This window comes from Procambarus clarkii, chromosome 27 (genome assembly GCF_040958095.1).
Source record: "Procambarus clarkii isolate CNS0578487 chromosome 27, FALCON_Pclarkii_2.0, whole genome shotgun sequence".
Lineage (NCBI taxonomy): Eukaryota > Metazoa > Arthropoda > Malacostraca > Decapoda > Cambaridae > Procambarus > Procambarus clarkii.
Genome location: NC_091176.1, coordinates 25,085,704 through 25,101,743, shown reverse-complemented (window position 1 = coordinate 25,101,743; position 16,040 = coordinate 25,085,704). Strand labels below are relative to the sequence as shown.

Sequence of the window (16,040 nt, the reverse complement as noted above, 5' to 3'; positions counted from 1 at the left end):
AGGGAACATGTTTAAAGGTCTTGACAGCTGCGACTTTAAATGCACGCGGATAAGGACAGCTAGCACACAGTGGGTCCCTAAGCATCTATTGCTACTATACACCTAGGCGCTTTTAGGTGTGGTGGTGGGGGGGGGGCTCCCCGACCTGAACAACATGCAGGATGGAAACAAGTGTCATGTGGCAGGCTAGCAAGCCCGGGCCGGACGCCAGCACCAACTTAGACCAATACTCGGCGCTCAGCATCCCATACTCGGCGAACACATTCCCACCATGTGTTGAAGCACATACTCTACATCTAGTGAATATGATCGACCCCCGTCAACATTAATATTCGGGAGTAAAAATTAGACGCGTGTGGCTATCAACGCAGATTAATTGCATCATCGTTAATGAGCATCATGATGGTCAGTTATAAGAGCACATGATGACCAGGAGGCTGGGAGCAGCCATATAGGGGTGAAGGGCCAGCAATGGGTGGTGAGGGAGCACGAGGCTCAGCACGGCCTCCACCACATTGGGAAATTCCTGGGAGGCGAGGCTACAGGGCGCCCAGACACACACTCCCCACGCCATCCGCCACCCATCTCACTTACATAATAAATTATAACAAAAATTAACTACTTGACGTTTAAATCCTAAAACTACTTAATACAAACTTAATATAGGCAAGGACAATATTCAAATATGATAGAAGGGAGAAAATGGCGTGATGAGCGAGGCAGGTGGTGTGTCCGGCTGCCACAGACAAAGTCCTGCCACAGCTTGGGACTTTGTCTCTACACGGCTCACCCACCAACACTTACCGTTCGATAATGACTCCGTCCCTCCTCCCTGAAACAAAAAAACAGCACTCTTCAAACACAAAACTTTCACAGATATGGGAAATGGCAAATATCACTATAATTTGTAATAACGATCGTGCTCCACATATGGAGGAAACGGGTTCAACGTACGGACTTAGTCTCGGCGGCCATCTTCTACATAGGAGTCTGCGATCACAACACTTACAAGAGCTAAATATTCCAAATTCGGCATTTTCATGGCACTTTGGATTGCTACATGATGAACATTATCGAAAAGGAACTTAATGGATAACTCACCGGCTGGCTAAAGTCGTCCATCTCGGACATCACCAACAACAGCACTGAAATTTGACAAAGTCCCCACACGGCCGCCAGCAACAGAGTCCAGCGGGGCGGCGAGAGACAGAGTACAGTAAGCGGCCCACTGCGCATGCGTCTCCCTAATACCACCCTCAATATCACAACATTATTATTTTTTACCACAAATTAGCGTTTTTACTATTTCTTTCGGATACATATTTAATTCTCCTTATTTCATTCATTACTTTAATTAAAATATTGAAAGCTACAATACTTGATATTAGTAAAGAATGTTTATTATATAGCATTGTACATCTACCATGACACGTGCAGCTCTCTGGCTGATGATTTAAAATTAAATTATATCAAGCTACATTGATTGACAAATACTCAAGTACAGATACTGCTATATGTAATTAAGAACTACAATTCACATTTTAAAACAAGTAGATAGATATATTGCCAATGTTATATGCTGGTAATTTGAATAGAAACACAAACATTAATATACTTTATCTAGTCCCTATAGTTTTATCTAGTCACTATAGTCTAGGGAGGATACCCGGAGTTGTCTGGGTCTTTCTCGCATCTATCTATCTATCCATCCATCCATCTACCCATACATTTTTCCATCAATCCATCCACACATTTATCTAGCCATCCATCCATCTATCCGTCCATCTGTCTATTTATCTATCTATCCATTCATCTATCCTTCCATTTATGATCTGGTCATCTATCATCCATCTATTTATGATCTATTCATGTATCATCCATTTACTCATATTACTTATATGATGGATATATATATTATATATCCATCAATTTATCATTTATTTATGTATATACATATATATGTATAGAAGTTACATTGCGTTTATGAGAGTACATAGCATTGAAGTTTTTACATTCTTGTAAAGCCACTAACACGCATAGCGTTTCATCATCTATTCATCTATCATCCATCTACTCATCTATCTTCCACCTACTCATCTATCCATCTATATATCCATCTATCGGCCCCTCTCTACCTCTATCTTTTTCTCCCGATAAGAAAATCATTTGATTTAATTTTTTGTGCAGATATCCTAGACACAGATGAGAACCCGTGTGTTATTTTCCTATTATATTGTTACGGCACAATTGCAACCATATGTGTAATGAGGACGTGATAATTAAGTACGAGGTGAGCGCTTGATAGATCATTGTGTTGGGTGTGTGTAACCTGGTCCTCCCAGTCAACTGCAGTCTGACCACTTATGTTGATGAAAGGGAGCAGTAGAACAACAGAACTTACATTATATCAGGCTTGGATACCCATGTGCATGGGAAATAGGTTTACAGGTTCCGGAAGATGAGAGGAAATGTCAGCACTGTAGAGAAATGCCAGACAGACCACTGGAACATTATCTAACACAGTGCCCAGTTACAAACCTATTAAGATTTCAACTTAGATTCAACAGAGCAGAAGTTGTTAAGCACATGGGGGCAAACTCTTACTGAAGCGACCATACGAGTCATAAATACACTCAGCCCAAGTAAAACTGAAACAAGCAACACTTAGCGCCAGCCAGAGGCTTAGGCCCGCGCAGGAATATCCCTGCAAAAAAAAAAAAAAAAACCCACTGCAGTCTCGCTTTCCACCCGCTCATCCAGCAAGTTATTGGCCACCTAGCTTCCTACAACTCGCTCACCCGCACATAAATAAGTAAATAAATAAATAACTAAATAAATAAATTATTAATTAATTAATTATATTTATATTTTACGCCTTAGTAAAGTTTATTTTGGAGTTTGCACGGTAGCATTAAGACCTGAATTTGTTCTGCACAGGTTCTGCTACTTAGTGTTATTGCACTTGCCAGTGTTGTGCTTCGGCTCTTTGGTCCCACCTCTTAACTTTGTGTACAAATTCCCAAGAATGGTGGTAATGTCTAAAGTTTTTTCGAAGCTCTGTATGAATTACTTTATATGGAATTACTAAGTACATTTGGGTACTTAGTAATGCCATGTGTACCTTGTTCGTGTTGTCTTGACTATTGGATCACCCTAATTTGTTTCAAAATTATTTGACATACAACATTGACAATAGTTTTTTCCATGGCCCTCCTCGCTACTTCATCAACAGCTTCATTTAACTATATTCCCACATGTGAAGGGATCCACGTCAATCCCACTTTACAACTTTTTTATATCTTTTTTCTCAACTTTCGTCCACAACATATTGATACACTGGTTTTCTTTAATGACTCAACCGCTCATTTATACTAGCAATAAAAATAGGCATCTTTACTACTTCCTATAAGATCGCTGATAAAGCTTGAAGTTCAGCCTGCGTTGGAAAAATATTATCAGTTAAGCAATGTCCAATATCAATCTCTACTGTGCCGATGTCAGTGTACTCCATATTCGAAATGGAGTTAGATATGGGCATTCCAATCTCTGCTGAAAAAACCGTAATATTTCAGGAAATTAGAGAAGGCAGAAGAGCAGTTAATGACACTCAAAGGCCAGAAAGCACGAGTATAAAAAGCTATGACATGTTTAGAACCGAAAGTTAGACAGGTTAAATATCACAAAAGGAATCCACAGGGAAATAGCAGTTCGGTTATATAGACTACGTCTAGGTTACAGATGCAACTGGGAGATTGGTGAACCCAGAGAGAGTTCGTCAAACAATCACAGAAAGGTCACTACTTCACTATCTCCTAGAATGTGAAGCAACCAACGACCTTAGATGAGCTTTAAGAGTCCCTGAATCTTGCAATAACCACCCTGAAGCCATCAAAACTACCACTCTTCTGGTCAAAAAAGGTGTCCAGCAGCTGGACACCCTCATAAATACTGTCAAACAGTATCCTTCCCCGTGATAGCAGCCTGACGATTTAGATGCGACCTCAGCACACAGTATACATTCACTCCAAAAAAAAACAAAAAAAACTTACGGGCTATTCATGCCCGTGCCACCTCTTGGTCATAAATCTTCATCAATCATTAGAACCGATAATTATATGTACAGGCAGCATAAAACATCCACTAGACAGTGTGACATTGTAATTGCCAGAATTAGGCTGGGATATCGATATCTATGGCAGGTGGCTGCAGGTAATGAATCCCCCAATAGGGAACATTCCAATTGTAAACTATGTGAACAAGAGCTGGGGCATTCTCACCAACACTATATCTGTGATAGCCCTGTTATCCGTGATTTCAGACCAAATGATATGAGGTTCTTTGAGTACTGTGATTATTTCATTTACTCACGAATATTGGAAGAGATTCTTGTGCTGTACCCTAATTTTGCTAATGGAGGTTAATAGATCAGCCTTACATTTCATGTTCTCTCCTAATTCCATGTATGACTGGCCGTCCTGTGAGGTGTGGATGTTGGATGAGCTTGTAGCTGGTTTCTGATCTACAATACACATATAGAATAGGGTAGCAGCACATTGTTGGGTATACCTAAGCGTGCTAATAAAAAAAAAGTACTCCATATTCATGACTCCACCTACATCCTGCCTGTCCGTCCTTGGCAACCCAATCATCACAATAAACATGCAGTGTTTGCAATGCAATAAACATCATATATTGCTATCAGATGTACGTCTTGTACGTAATCTTTCTTGTTTTTAAATCTGTACACCAGTTGAGAGGCGGGACCAAAGAGCTAAAGCTCAACCTACGCAAACACAACTAGGTGAGTACCTTCGCGTTATATTTTTCCCAGGGTAAAGTTGTTTTCTGAATAATGAAATACATTAATTCTCGTAAGACATCATATTTTGTAACATTAAAAAAAAGTTCTCATCTCACTTGTTATACCTTAAAATTTATTTTTTATTTTACTATTTTTTTTATTTTGTATTGAATGGATGAATTTATTAGCTTCCCCGCCTCTCATTAGTCAAATCGACGTAGTTACATTTATCTCAGAAACTGTCCCACAGATACTCTGCAAGTTTAATTCCATCCTCATTACCTCAGTGTAAATATTTCTTGGTCATCCTAAAATTATTTATATGGCTTTGTTTTGTACCTTCACCATTTTGTTTTGTCCAGCCTAGACCAAAACAAAAAATGACAGGTGCAGCATATATCGGTAAGAGATCTCACAGTTCCCATGTATATCATCCGTTCAATTCACCTCCAAACTTTTAATCAGGGGTAGATAATAATGATGATGATGATGATGGCTAAGCCACCCAATAGGCGACACCGGAAACAGTAGCCTGATGTCGTGTCACGAGTGATTCGTGCGGTGATCTGTACCGTGTGTTGAGTGCGCATGTCACACTGGACACGCAGTATACGGCACACTTTACTTTGCCAGGCTTTATATTGTGGGCTGCTATCTTGGGGAGGATACTGCTTAATAGTATTTATGATGGTATCCAACTGCTGGACACCTTTTATTACCAGAAGAGTGGCAGTGTTGACCGCTTCAGGGATTTCAGGGATACTGCTAGATTCAGGGATTTCTAGAGCACTTCTAAGATCGTTGGTGGCTTCTCGCTGCAGGAGATAGTGAAGCTTGAAGATTTTTCTGTGACTGACAGAAGACCCATGCGCACTATCTGGATTCATTAATTTCGTACGTGCATCTGTAACCTAGGCGTAGCCTATACAATCGCAGTACCATTTTCCTGTGGATTTCTTTTGGAATATGAAACCTTCCTAGCAATGGGCGATATTTCTGCTGTTCTAGATGGGCTTTGTTGAGGTGCGTGAGCTTTTTGGTAATGTGCTTCTTGTAGGTATTCTAGTCTTGGCTGGATTCTTTTGTGGATCATTGGATGACGAGTTACCAATTTAGCTTTTATTGGCTTTTCTTAATTAGTGGGATTCCAGTAAGGGATGGGATCTAGTTCAAGGTTATGTTAAGCCCTTTGCCTTTAGCTACTGTTTTAGCTATTGCTCCTAGATACATGTGGTGAATATTTCCACATTGTCTTTCCATCGCTTCTTTCCTAATACTTGAAATACAACTTTTGAGTCTGTGTGTATGATTGCATTTTGAGTGTTTTGTGCAATCACATGTGCGAATGGAATTTGTTTGACAAACAGCTCAGTTTGGGTTGAAGATACCGAGTAATTGACTTATGATTGATGAAGATTAAGCCACCCAAAAGGGGGCACGGGCATGAATAGCCCGTAAGTGGTACAATTTTTTGTTCAGTAATTCTTTTCAGTATTCTGAGGTTGCATTTTAATCGTCAATCGTGCTATCGCGGGGAAGGATACTGCTTGACAGTGTTTGTGAGGGTGTCCAGCTGCTGGACACCTTTTTTGACCAGAAGAGTGGCTGTGTTGATGGCTTCAGGGTGGTTACTGCAAGATTCAGGGACTCTTAAAGCTCTTCTAAGGTCGTTGGTCGCTTCACATTCCAGAAGATAGTGAAGTAAACATACTGGGTCTGTTAAGTCTCCAATATGTATGTTCGTATTCCGTGTATAGAGCATGTCCAGCACTCTCAGAGTCTGTGTTCACCGACCCTTCTGTGAAGATATGGCTGGCTTCTGTTGTTGCTTTGCTGCTCATTTGTTGTTCTACGATGCGTCTTAGGAATGTTGGATCATAGGGAGTCGTTTTCATTAGAAGATGATCTATTATTATTAACTCCGATCGTTCCAGAAGCTGGGAGGGAAATGAAGAGTTCAAGTATGTTATCAGAGATATGTTTAAAGAAAAGATGTTTAAATTAGGAACCCCATTAAAGGGGAAGTTTTTAGTTCTTTTATTGAATTATACGAATTAACAGAATAGCACCAGAGGATAGAAGTCAATATTGTGACACCACATGCTACAGGTGTGACGACGACTCTTAAGCTGAATGCTGATGACATTCTAATACAAAAAAATGGTAACAAAATTCAATCCATTCTAAATATACAATCACCAGCAGCTTGTGAAAGTGTATATCAAGTAAAGTGCACACTCCAGATGCAAAGTGATATGTGCACGAAAGACCAAATATTGCTCTAGATATTATGCAATGGCTAACGTATAATATCAGGTTATGTTACAAGGTCAGGGAGAAGCCTTATATTGAGCTTGTAGATAGCTCACAAGTGATGGCGCCATCTTGGGTAGTGGAAAACCCGAACGATGTGAATAGCGGATTACATGGAATTTAACCAGAGTATTAATACTTGGGTGTGATACCAAATCAACTCCCTTGGCGACGTCACACAAACTCTAGGAAGGAACCATTAAAGATGCTACCCTCCGATTGGTGAATTCATATAAACGGTCGTTGAGGCAAGCAAGACCAGTCGTGAGAAACAAAACATTGAGTGGGCGTGGATTCATCAGAACCTGTACATCTTCTCAATCTTTGGCGACTATGTTTACATATATTAAACAGTTTATGAGCTCCGAAGTACTAGGGTGATTATAACTAACATTTGACTGGGCACTTTCGATGCTGGTAAACTGTTTAGTAAATGTGGGTAAAGTTAGAGAAAAGATGTACTTGTTGAATCCTGGTGCAGTCTGCCAACCTGGAGAAAATAGAGTTCAGTCCCTAAACCCATTATCTGCCTCTAATTGTTCCCACTAACGCCCACAGGATGGGCATGGGCTGCATAATAAATGAACTAAACAAAAAAAATATTGAGTAACGCTGCTGTTATCACCACGAACCCAGAATCATTCATGGGGTAGCGACAGATAATACAAGGCCGTAGTGAAAATGAGGATCGCGCTACCTCTCCGGCAGGCGTGCCGGTCACATCACACACGGGTTCCAGTACCCCCAGAACCTCTGAGAAAAAATAAAGCCTCCCTCACCAGTATTCAAATTTTCCCCTTGCCACATCAAGGCAGTGCCCACAAGGTGGTTTGTGGCTCAAAGACTTGTAGCGAGTAAACCTTATACTCGCTCCAGTCTCATTGGCATCACTAATTAGCACTAACTACACAAGCTATAATCCTATCCCTATTTACAGGTAACATTCTTTCCATCCTGGTTGGAGGAAGATGAAGTAGTCGCCGAATATAAGCAAGCGATATGGAGAATAGCCAACAGTACAATTTCCAGTCAAGAATGTAGCACTCTGCGTATGCAGTTTTAATCGACCCCAAGATGCTACAGCTTCGACACAGAACAGACAGCAGACTAGGACCGCATCCAGCTACAACGCTCTCCCACAGAGCTCTGCGACTCCGGCCTCACTCAGCTCTCTGCTCTGCTTCAAGCTCCGTCTCAACGTCTACGACACTGCTGTATCCAAGACTGCTAAATAAATATGAAAACCCACTGAACACTAATCTACTCAACAGCGTAACATAAGCGTACGTTACAGACTTAAGGCAGATTCTTCTCATTTTAAAATGAAGTACGAGAGTTTTCAGCTTCTAGTGTCTAGTTATTGTCTAGATGGTGTCAAGTTTGAAAATTCGTTGTGAATACGACATCACACCTTAGGTGAGACGTGTGTCACGGGATGTGACAAGAGGCAGAGAGGTCCAACGTGGAGATAACGGTTACCTACTGGGGTCGATATAATATTTCTGATCTTCTGTAATCAGAGAATATCCATGCCAATTTGTGACTGAAATCTTTACGCGTTTGAAATGATAAAAACAATTAGTTAAAAGTAGAATAGTTTGTATTTTCCATCAGTGTGTTACATATACATAGTTGAAGCAGGGCAACACGGCCTGCCGATAAAGTAACCGTCACAAACTACAGTCTTACCCATGATGGTCGTCCCAACTGTACAGTTCTTTCTGACAATTTTAATTGCATAATGCATCCTGGTGGTCTAACTGAACAGCCAATTCAGGTGGAGGTTCAAGTTACAAAATGTGCTCTGGAAGCTTAGACTGTCCTGTTAACTATGGTGCTTGTTTCAGACTGTACAAAACGCCTAAATTAGCATTCCGGATTGCACAGCAAGTTTTGAAAGCGATTCCAGGCAGTAGTGTGGCATGGTGCATTCCAGACTGCAATTCATCATGCGACTGTTCAAAACTTCATTTGCTTTTAATGCTCTTTGGACTTAGTCGGAACGTCCTGGATTCAGAACGAGTCATGGTCGTCCCTGGATGTTTAACGCACCGATTATTCTCTCAAACAGTAGCAATCCCTCCGACGTCCTCCTGGGATGGTAAACTTCATAAAACTTTCCCCAGATGTTTCTGCACTAGTGCACTCGTCTTAAGAGTCATTACTATGCCTGAGGCATGTGTCAGAAACTGGTCAGCTTGTAGAGAGAGTTCGTGTAGAAGCGGGTGACTGGGGTGAAGCCAATGTAGTTAGAGACCATGATGACGGCATAGTAGATGTAGCCCTCACTGCCCACAATCTTTGCCATGGTGTGCTCCCCTGCAAATAAGAACCGAAATTAAAGTAATTATGTGGTCTACGGCGTAGAATACACTGAGGAATAATAAGGTGCAAAATATATAAACACAATGTAACACCAAACAATGGATACAAATTACAAAAGTTTAAAAGAAAACACCTTTATATACTGATTTGTAAACAGGATTGTTCGTCAATGTATCTATTTCGGATTACAAAATAGTCGTGTTGGGTGTATAAAAAAGATAAATTGAATTACACAGAAATTACAACGTGATGCATCAATGAACAAATCCACAAGGGCCGTGACGAGGATTCGAACTTACGTCCGAGATCCCAGACGCTGCCTTAATCGACTGAGCTACGACATGGTCAAATGAAGTAATGAAGTAAAGGCGAAGAGGTAGAACGGCCTATTGACATAGCTGGAGTGCATGGGGGAGTTGTGTAAAACCCTGGTTTGTGTCTGAGAGGCTACAGGATCCAGTAAGTTCAGTAGAACTTCGGTTTCAACTGTTTTGACCATGTCGTAGCTCAGTCAATTAAGGCAGCGTCTGGGGTGATCTCTGACGCAGGTTTGAATCCTCGTCACGGGCCTTGTGGTTTTGTTCATTGATAAATTTAATTTAAAAATTGCTGTATTGCTTCGATGGTTGGTTAGGCAGGCATATTTGAGCGAGTTCAGGCGGGTATAAAAATTAACAGCTCTTGTGAGCTGCTGCTGTAATTTCTCAATTCCTATGAACGACGCATGTGTTTATGTTAGGGGGGGCGGTAATAAGCACGCATTAGTCACATCAAAAGGGAAATATAATGAAAGGAGATGGAACACTATACTTATGATCCACGTTTTGTATATATTTGGCGTTTGCCATTTGTTCTTGAGCGACAATAAAAAATCCACCAGGTTAGACATAGGCAGTTATAGTCTTCCAGACGATTCAATCTTGCAGATTACACACACATCACAATAGCGTGATGCATCAAATGAACAAATCCACAAGGGCCGTGACGAAGTTCAATAAAACTTCGGTTTCAACTCTTTTGACCATGTCGTAGCTCAGTCGATAAAGGCAGAGTCTGGGATGATCTCGGACGTAGGTTCGAATCCTCGTCACGGCCCTTGTGGATTTGTTTAATGTTATAGATTTTTATAAAAATAATAGAAGATTCGACGCCTGGAAGCGGGCACGTTTGCTCACTCACCGAAGAAGGCGATGCAGAGTGTCCTGAAGGTAAGAGAGATAAGGGTCATGATGGTAATCTTGACCAATGGCAGGAGGAATATGGAGAGCAGGTTGTATATCACCGGCCAGATGATGCTCCACAACCCTGCTGCGCGCGCCTCACCTCCCAGTCCCATCATGGCCTCTTCATCCTACTAGGCACATTAACGGTTATCCATTTTCTTTTCCAGAGTTTCATGAACATTCAAAGCAACTTCCAACAATCCTAAATAAAATGCAATATCAAGTACAGTATAATTATAATAGGATAGGTGAATGATCACAGTTATGGAGGTCATCGAGAACCTTCCACATGAGAGAATCAGAAAGAAAAGATCAATACAGGAAAGGTTGCGAGTGCCCGAGTTAACATGAGTTGGCTTCAGAGTATTCGCAACTTGTCCTCTTAAAAATAACGTCGCTTTTGTCCGTTTTACCAGTATGGCCGAAAGTGGACGTAATTTGAAAATGAAAAAAAAAAATGAAAATAAATTTGGGATTTTTTTTTCAACAACAGTAAGTTAAGGGTCCTCTGATAGGTTAGGTGGGCAGGAAACTCAAAGTTTCAAAACGTTATGAAAAACGTTAATTGAAAGTTTCCTCTCCTAACCTTTCCGAGCAAGCCGGGCAACTCAAACAGAAAACGGGACAGTACGTCAAGTTTTTGAGTATTTCATTTCAAATTACGTCCAAATTTGGCCCTAGCGCGCATACGAGCCAAAAGTGACGCTATTCAGGAGCAGGCCGTGCTCAGGGAGGAGGTCTCCGCGGGGCCACCCTAGACACACTCACTCTCAGATATGATACAAAATACAAAAGTACAAAATACTGTACTAAATCAATTTTAATACATGCACAATGTACCCAAAAGGTTTTAGCCGGGTCCGTAGTATAACATTTCACTTACTCATTCACTTACCAATTCAGGGACTCTGATAAGAACACATACGCTGACAAGCACAAATATATTAAGGAAATATTCTCTAAAATTATTAAACAATAGTGAAATGTCGTCAATGCTGAATGAACAATTTTCAACTGTAGAAATAAACAAGCAATTATTTACGTTATGCAGCATTACATAATAATGCACTTTAAACTATTAATCTTTATAAATGTCATTCACATGAAATATGTAGAATCAAAGAATATTACATCACTTACCGTAAGGCTCGGCATGAGGGTCATTAGCAATGCTTTCAGGATAGTAGTTAGTTCATTGGTCACCAGAGGGTCCTTCTCGCTGGATGCCGCCTTCACACCTTCAGTGTTCATCTGACAGCCGCGTACATCATACATCAAAACAAAACATCTTTGCCCGAAACGCTACGCGTACTAGTGGCTGTACAAGAATGTAACAACTCTTGTATATATCTCAAAAAAAAAAAAAAAAAACATCAGATTGAACCCAGATTAACAATATGAATTGTCGAGCAAATGTGAATTAAGAATTAAAAAAGAAATGGACAAGCTATCGAGATAGCAATTCAAGTGGCACTCGTCCAACTGGTTCTCAGTTTTCTTGCATAGTTGACACTGTTCAACTGTATGTTGCACGTCACACTCGGGACTCATGGCAGCGACAAAAAATATTGCATAGTAACAAGGAACAACATTTTGTTAATTCAAATCCAAGTTGAGAATATTATGAACATCCGAATATGAACGCCATTGAAGGTATAGAATGGAGTCGAGGACACGAGTTTATAAAAACCAAGTGAGCGGAATTACAGAACAGTTTGGAACCCTTGTTCCTACCTGTAGCTCCCCCCTCCCCTTACAGCCACGTTCTCACCTGTATCTCCCCCCCCCCCTACTACCACACCCTACAACAACCACCTCACCTGTGCCCCGCCCCTACAACAACCACCTCACCTGTGCCCCGCCCCCTACAACAACCACCTCACCTATGGGCCCCCTACAGCCACCTTCTCGGCTGCACACTCCTGCTACACAATAGACTGGGCTAGGAAAATTTACAGCAGCTGCTGCGACAAATAGATACATTCATGTCACAAACCCTGCATTGTTTTCTGTTAACATTGCATGTAAATGAAAGCAGCAGACATGAGTTCAACATTCTCATGATAAAGTGTTCTTATTTTGTTAAAGTACAATACATTACATATGATAGTCGCTTTGAAATTCTTTCATGGACCCACGATAGGAATCCACTGTTCTAAGGGCCTAGGCCAACGACTCGCTTTTAATGCAACCCACAATAGGTGCCGGGTCCCCATTTCCTGCTAAGTGAACCGAGGTATTAGCTCGATATAATGTATTTTCAAATTATTTACCTTCCTTTATGATCCGTATATATAAACCTTAAGGCGCTCTCACACCTTCCTCCATGTCTTGTCAGTTGCTAACTGGCATCGCAACCCGTCCTCGACTCAAGTCCATTACATCCAGCGATCGACGCATTCATAAATTTGTACATGCTGTTCATTCAAAACAGGAATTTTCTCATATAAATTAATATCATAATATGTAAGCATATTGTGCATATATTGGCATAGCTTAGGTTAGGTGTTCAGATTCTATTGGGGATTATTTGTATTTGTAGTTCGTGGTTGAAGCATTTACAGCGTTGTGGTTCGAACAAAATTTGTCAGTCAAGCACTTGTTCCGGCAGTGTTTGAACGAAATCAGTTGTGAGTCGTGTGTAAAACCGTTTTTCATTCATAAACAGGGGGTTTGGCGGGTGCATGGAATCACTTTTGGGTCTTTGTTTGGAGGACGGGCTGGACGATGTTCAAACATTTTCTCAAACAGTGCTTCGATCATACCTCTGCTCGAGTTCAAGTTCAAATATGTTTATTGAGACAAGAAAAAATACATCTCAAAGGGATAGAGTAGCTTAGGCTATTTCTACCCCCTCTACTTCAAGTCCCTCAAGGGGCGCACAAATTCAGTGAGTACAAATACACAAATCACAATACAAGAATGCCCTTTAACATTGCAGGTTAATATAGTAAGCACAGGAACAAATCCACAAGGGCCGTGACGAGGATTCGAACCTGCATCCGAGAGCATCCTAGACACTGCCTTAATCAACTGAGCTACGACATTGTCAAAGTGAGTTAAATGCAGGTTCGAATCCTCGTCACGGCCCTTGTGGATTTGTTCATTTGATGCATCACGCAATTGTGATTTCTGTGTGTAATAGTAAGCACAGCATATAATTGTTACACTCTTGGGGCAAAATTCTTGTAGCTTCTAAGTATACTGTCTATCATACCATTATCACACATCCAAACAATTTGATGTGGTACACTACTTATTTCCTTACTTCTATAGTAATCAATAAGTTAACACTCTAATGCATAATGTTCTAAGGTGTGGGCGTGCGGCATACTACATAATTTACACTCCTTATCTTTTTCACTGACATCAACACCGTATTGCCAGATATATTTGTATCCTAATCTTAATCTCACGTAAATTGAATCCTTCCAAGTAGACTTTCCTCTACCATAGGTGAAGGACGAGTTTGTATTTATTATTGAATAATTCTTAAGTGTGTTACTACTGTCCACCATTGCCATTTTCTTTATCATTTCTTCCCCCTCTTGGATCATCTTGATTCTTGTTTTTATTTGTTTCAAGGTTATCTGACATACAACATCAGCAAGAGTTTTTTCCGTGGTTCTCTTTGCTATCTCATTAACTACCTCATTCAACAGTATTCCCACATGTGAAGGGATCCACATGAATCTTACCTTATACCCAGTTTTTTCTAATTTCTTAATATTCTCTCTACACTCTTATCACAATATTCTGGTATACTGGGCGTCTGCTATTTAAAGACTCTAACGCTCCTCTACTGTCAATAAAGAAGCAGGCATTTTTACCACATTTGACTACTTCCTGTAATCCTGCTAATACACCTTGGAGTTCAGCCTGCGTTGAGGAGACATTGTCAGTTAAGCGGCGTCTAATAACAGTATCTACAGTGCCGATGTCGGTGTACTTCCTGATCAAGACTCCACATCGTGCCTTCCCATCCCTAGCTACTGACCCATCACAATATACTGTACATGTAGAGTGTTTTCTGTAGGTCGCTCACGAGACATCTCCCGTCACGCAGGGTGCAGTCGCACCTCCACAGATCTCCAGTATCATCTATTGATACTGGAGATCAATGGTTCTGGATGATCAATATTGATAATGGCTCAAAAGGGCCACCACTTACGGGCTATTCATGCCCGTGCCACCTTTTGGGTGGCTTAATCTTCATCAATCAATCTGTAGGTCGCTCCTGTGCCAGGTAAGTCCCCTACGGGCTCAACATAGCCTGCGCTACTTGCCCCGCTCCTGTGCCAGGTAAGTTACTGGCTCACCATAGCCCGTGCTACTTGGAACTTGTTGCGAGTAGTTGAATCTATAACAACAACATGTACATATATGTACATGTATGTATGAGAAGGTGTACGTGTATATATAACATTAATAATTTTGTAACTAGCGTCAAAAGATTGTTATTTGCTTAGCTAAACGAACTAGAGGGTTCAGTTCCTGAACCGATTATGTGCCTCTGTAATCCTTTACACCACCGCCCACGGAATGGGTATGGGGTGCATAATAAAGAAAGAAATTGAATTGCCCAAAATGTTATGCGTGCTAGTGGCTTTACAAGAATGTAAAACTTCAATCCTCTGTACTCTGCCGCCCAGTTGGGTGGGTGTGCAGCAAGACTAGTAACTGTGTGACTCACTATAGATGTAAAGTGCCTCGTATAGTGACTGTTGTGAGCCTCTTGTAATGCCACTTGTGACACAAAGATTATTGATGTGTGTATTTGTGTGGGTGATTAGATATGTATGTGTATGTATTTGTGTATACGTATATATATATATGTACATGTATGAGGGTGTGTACATGTGTATACAACATTGATAATTTTGTAACTAGCGTCAAATATTGTTATTTGCTTAGCTAAACGAACTAGAGGGTTCAGTTCCTGAACCGATTATGTGCCTCTGTAATCCTTTACACCACCGCCCACGGGATGGGTATGGGGTGCATAATAAAGAAAGAAATTGAATTCTGTACTCTCATAAACCCATTGTACCTTCTTGCACATAAATAAATAAAAATAATAAAATAATTGTGTACATTATTATTATTATTATTAATAATGTTATTATTATTATTATTATTATTATTATTATAACAAATATTCTCAATAACTATAATTTATACATATGCATTGCATACTAAGTAACCCTTGTAAACTACGCCATTGTATATCTATTTATAAATCATTATCATTATCAATATCATTATTATAATAATTTTCATTATTATTATTATTATTATAGCTATAGCGTAATCATGGGCTTATTATAGCTGTTGCACATAAATACTTCTGCAATATGTAGACATGCACTGCATAGCTG

The 16,040-nt window shown here is 40.4% G+C and overlaps 1 protein-coding gene across 2 annotated transcripts; it reads right to left on the bottom strand.

Annotated features, from left to right (window-relative positions):
- Positions 1-8,696: 8,696 nt before the first annotated feature.
- LOC138369300 (uncharacterized) lies at positions 8,697-13,089 on the bottom strand. Of its 2 annotated transcripts, none has more exons than XM_069332451.1 (4): positions 12,936-13,089; positions 11,803-11,913; positions 10,619-10,790; positions 8,697-9,433 (listed from the first exon to the last, which is right to left on the bottom strand). In XM_069332451.1, the coding sequence occupies exons 2-4, from the start codon at positions 11,911-11,913 to the stop codon at positions 9,297-9,299; spliced, it is 420 nt and encodes a 139-aa protein (XP_069188552.1). In that variant the 5' UTR covers positions 12,936-13,089; the 3' UTR covers positions 8,697-9,296. The 2 variants fall into 2 exon arrangements, with proteins under 2 accessions (XP_069188552.1, XP_069188551.1); XM_069332450.1 differs by having other exon boundaries at positions 11,803-11,980; positions 12,936-13,060.
- Positions 13,090-16,040: the final 2,951 nt, after the last annotated feature.

What these genes read in the sequence shown, in the direction of transcription:
- LOC138369300 (XM_069332450.1), bottom strand. Translation starts at nt 11,937, where the DNA reads ATGTATGATGTACGCGGCTGTCAGATGAACACTGAAGGTGTGAAGGCG. An exon ending in CCCTCATGCCGAGCCTTACG is followed by an intron (nt 10,791 to 11,802) that starts GTAAGTGATGTA and finishes TGTGCCTAGTAG; the next exon opens with GATGAAGAGGCCATGATGGG. An exon ending in ACTCTGCATCGCCTTCTTCG is followed by an intron (nt 9,434 to 10,618) that starts GTGAGTGAGCAA and finishes TCTTATTTGCAG; the next exon opens with GGGAGCACACCATGGCAAAG.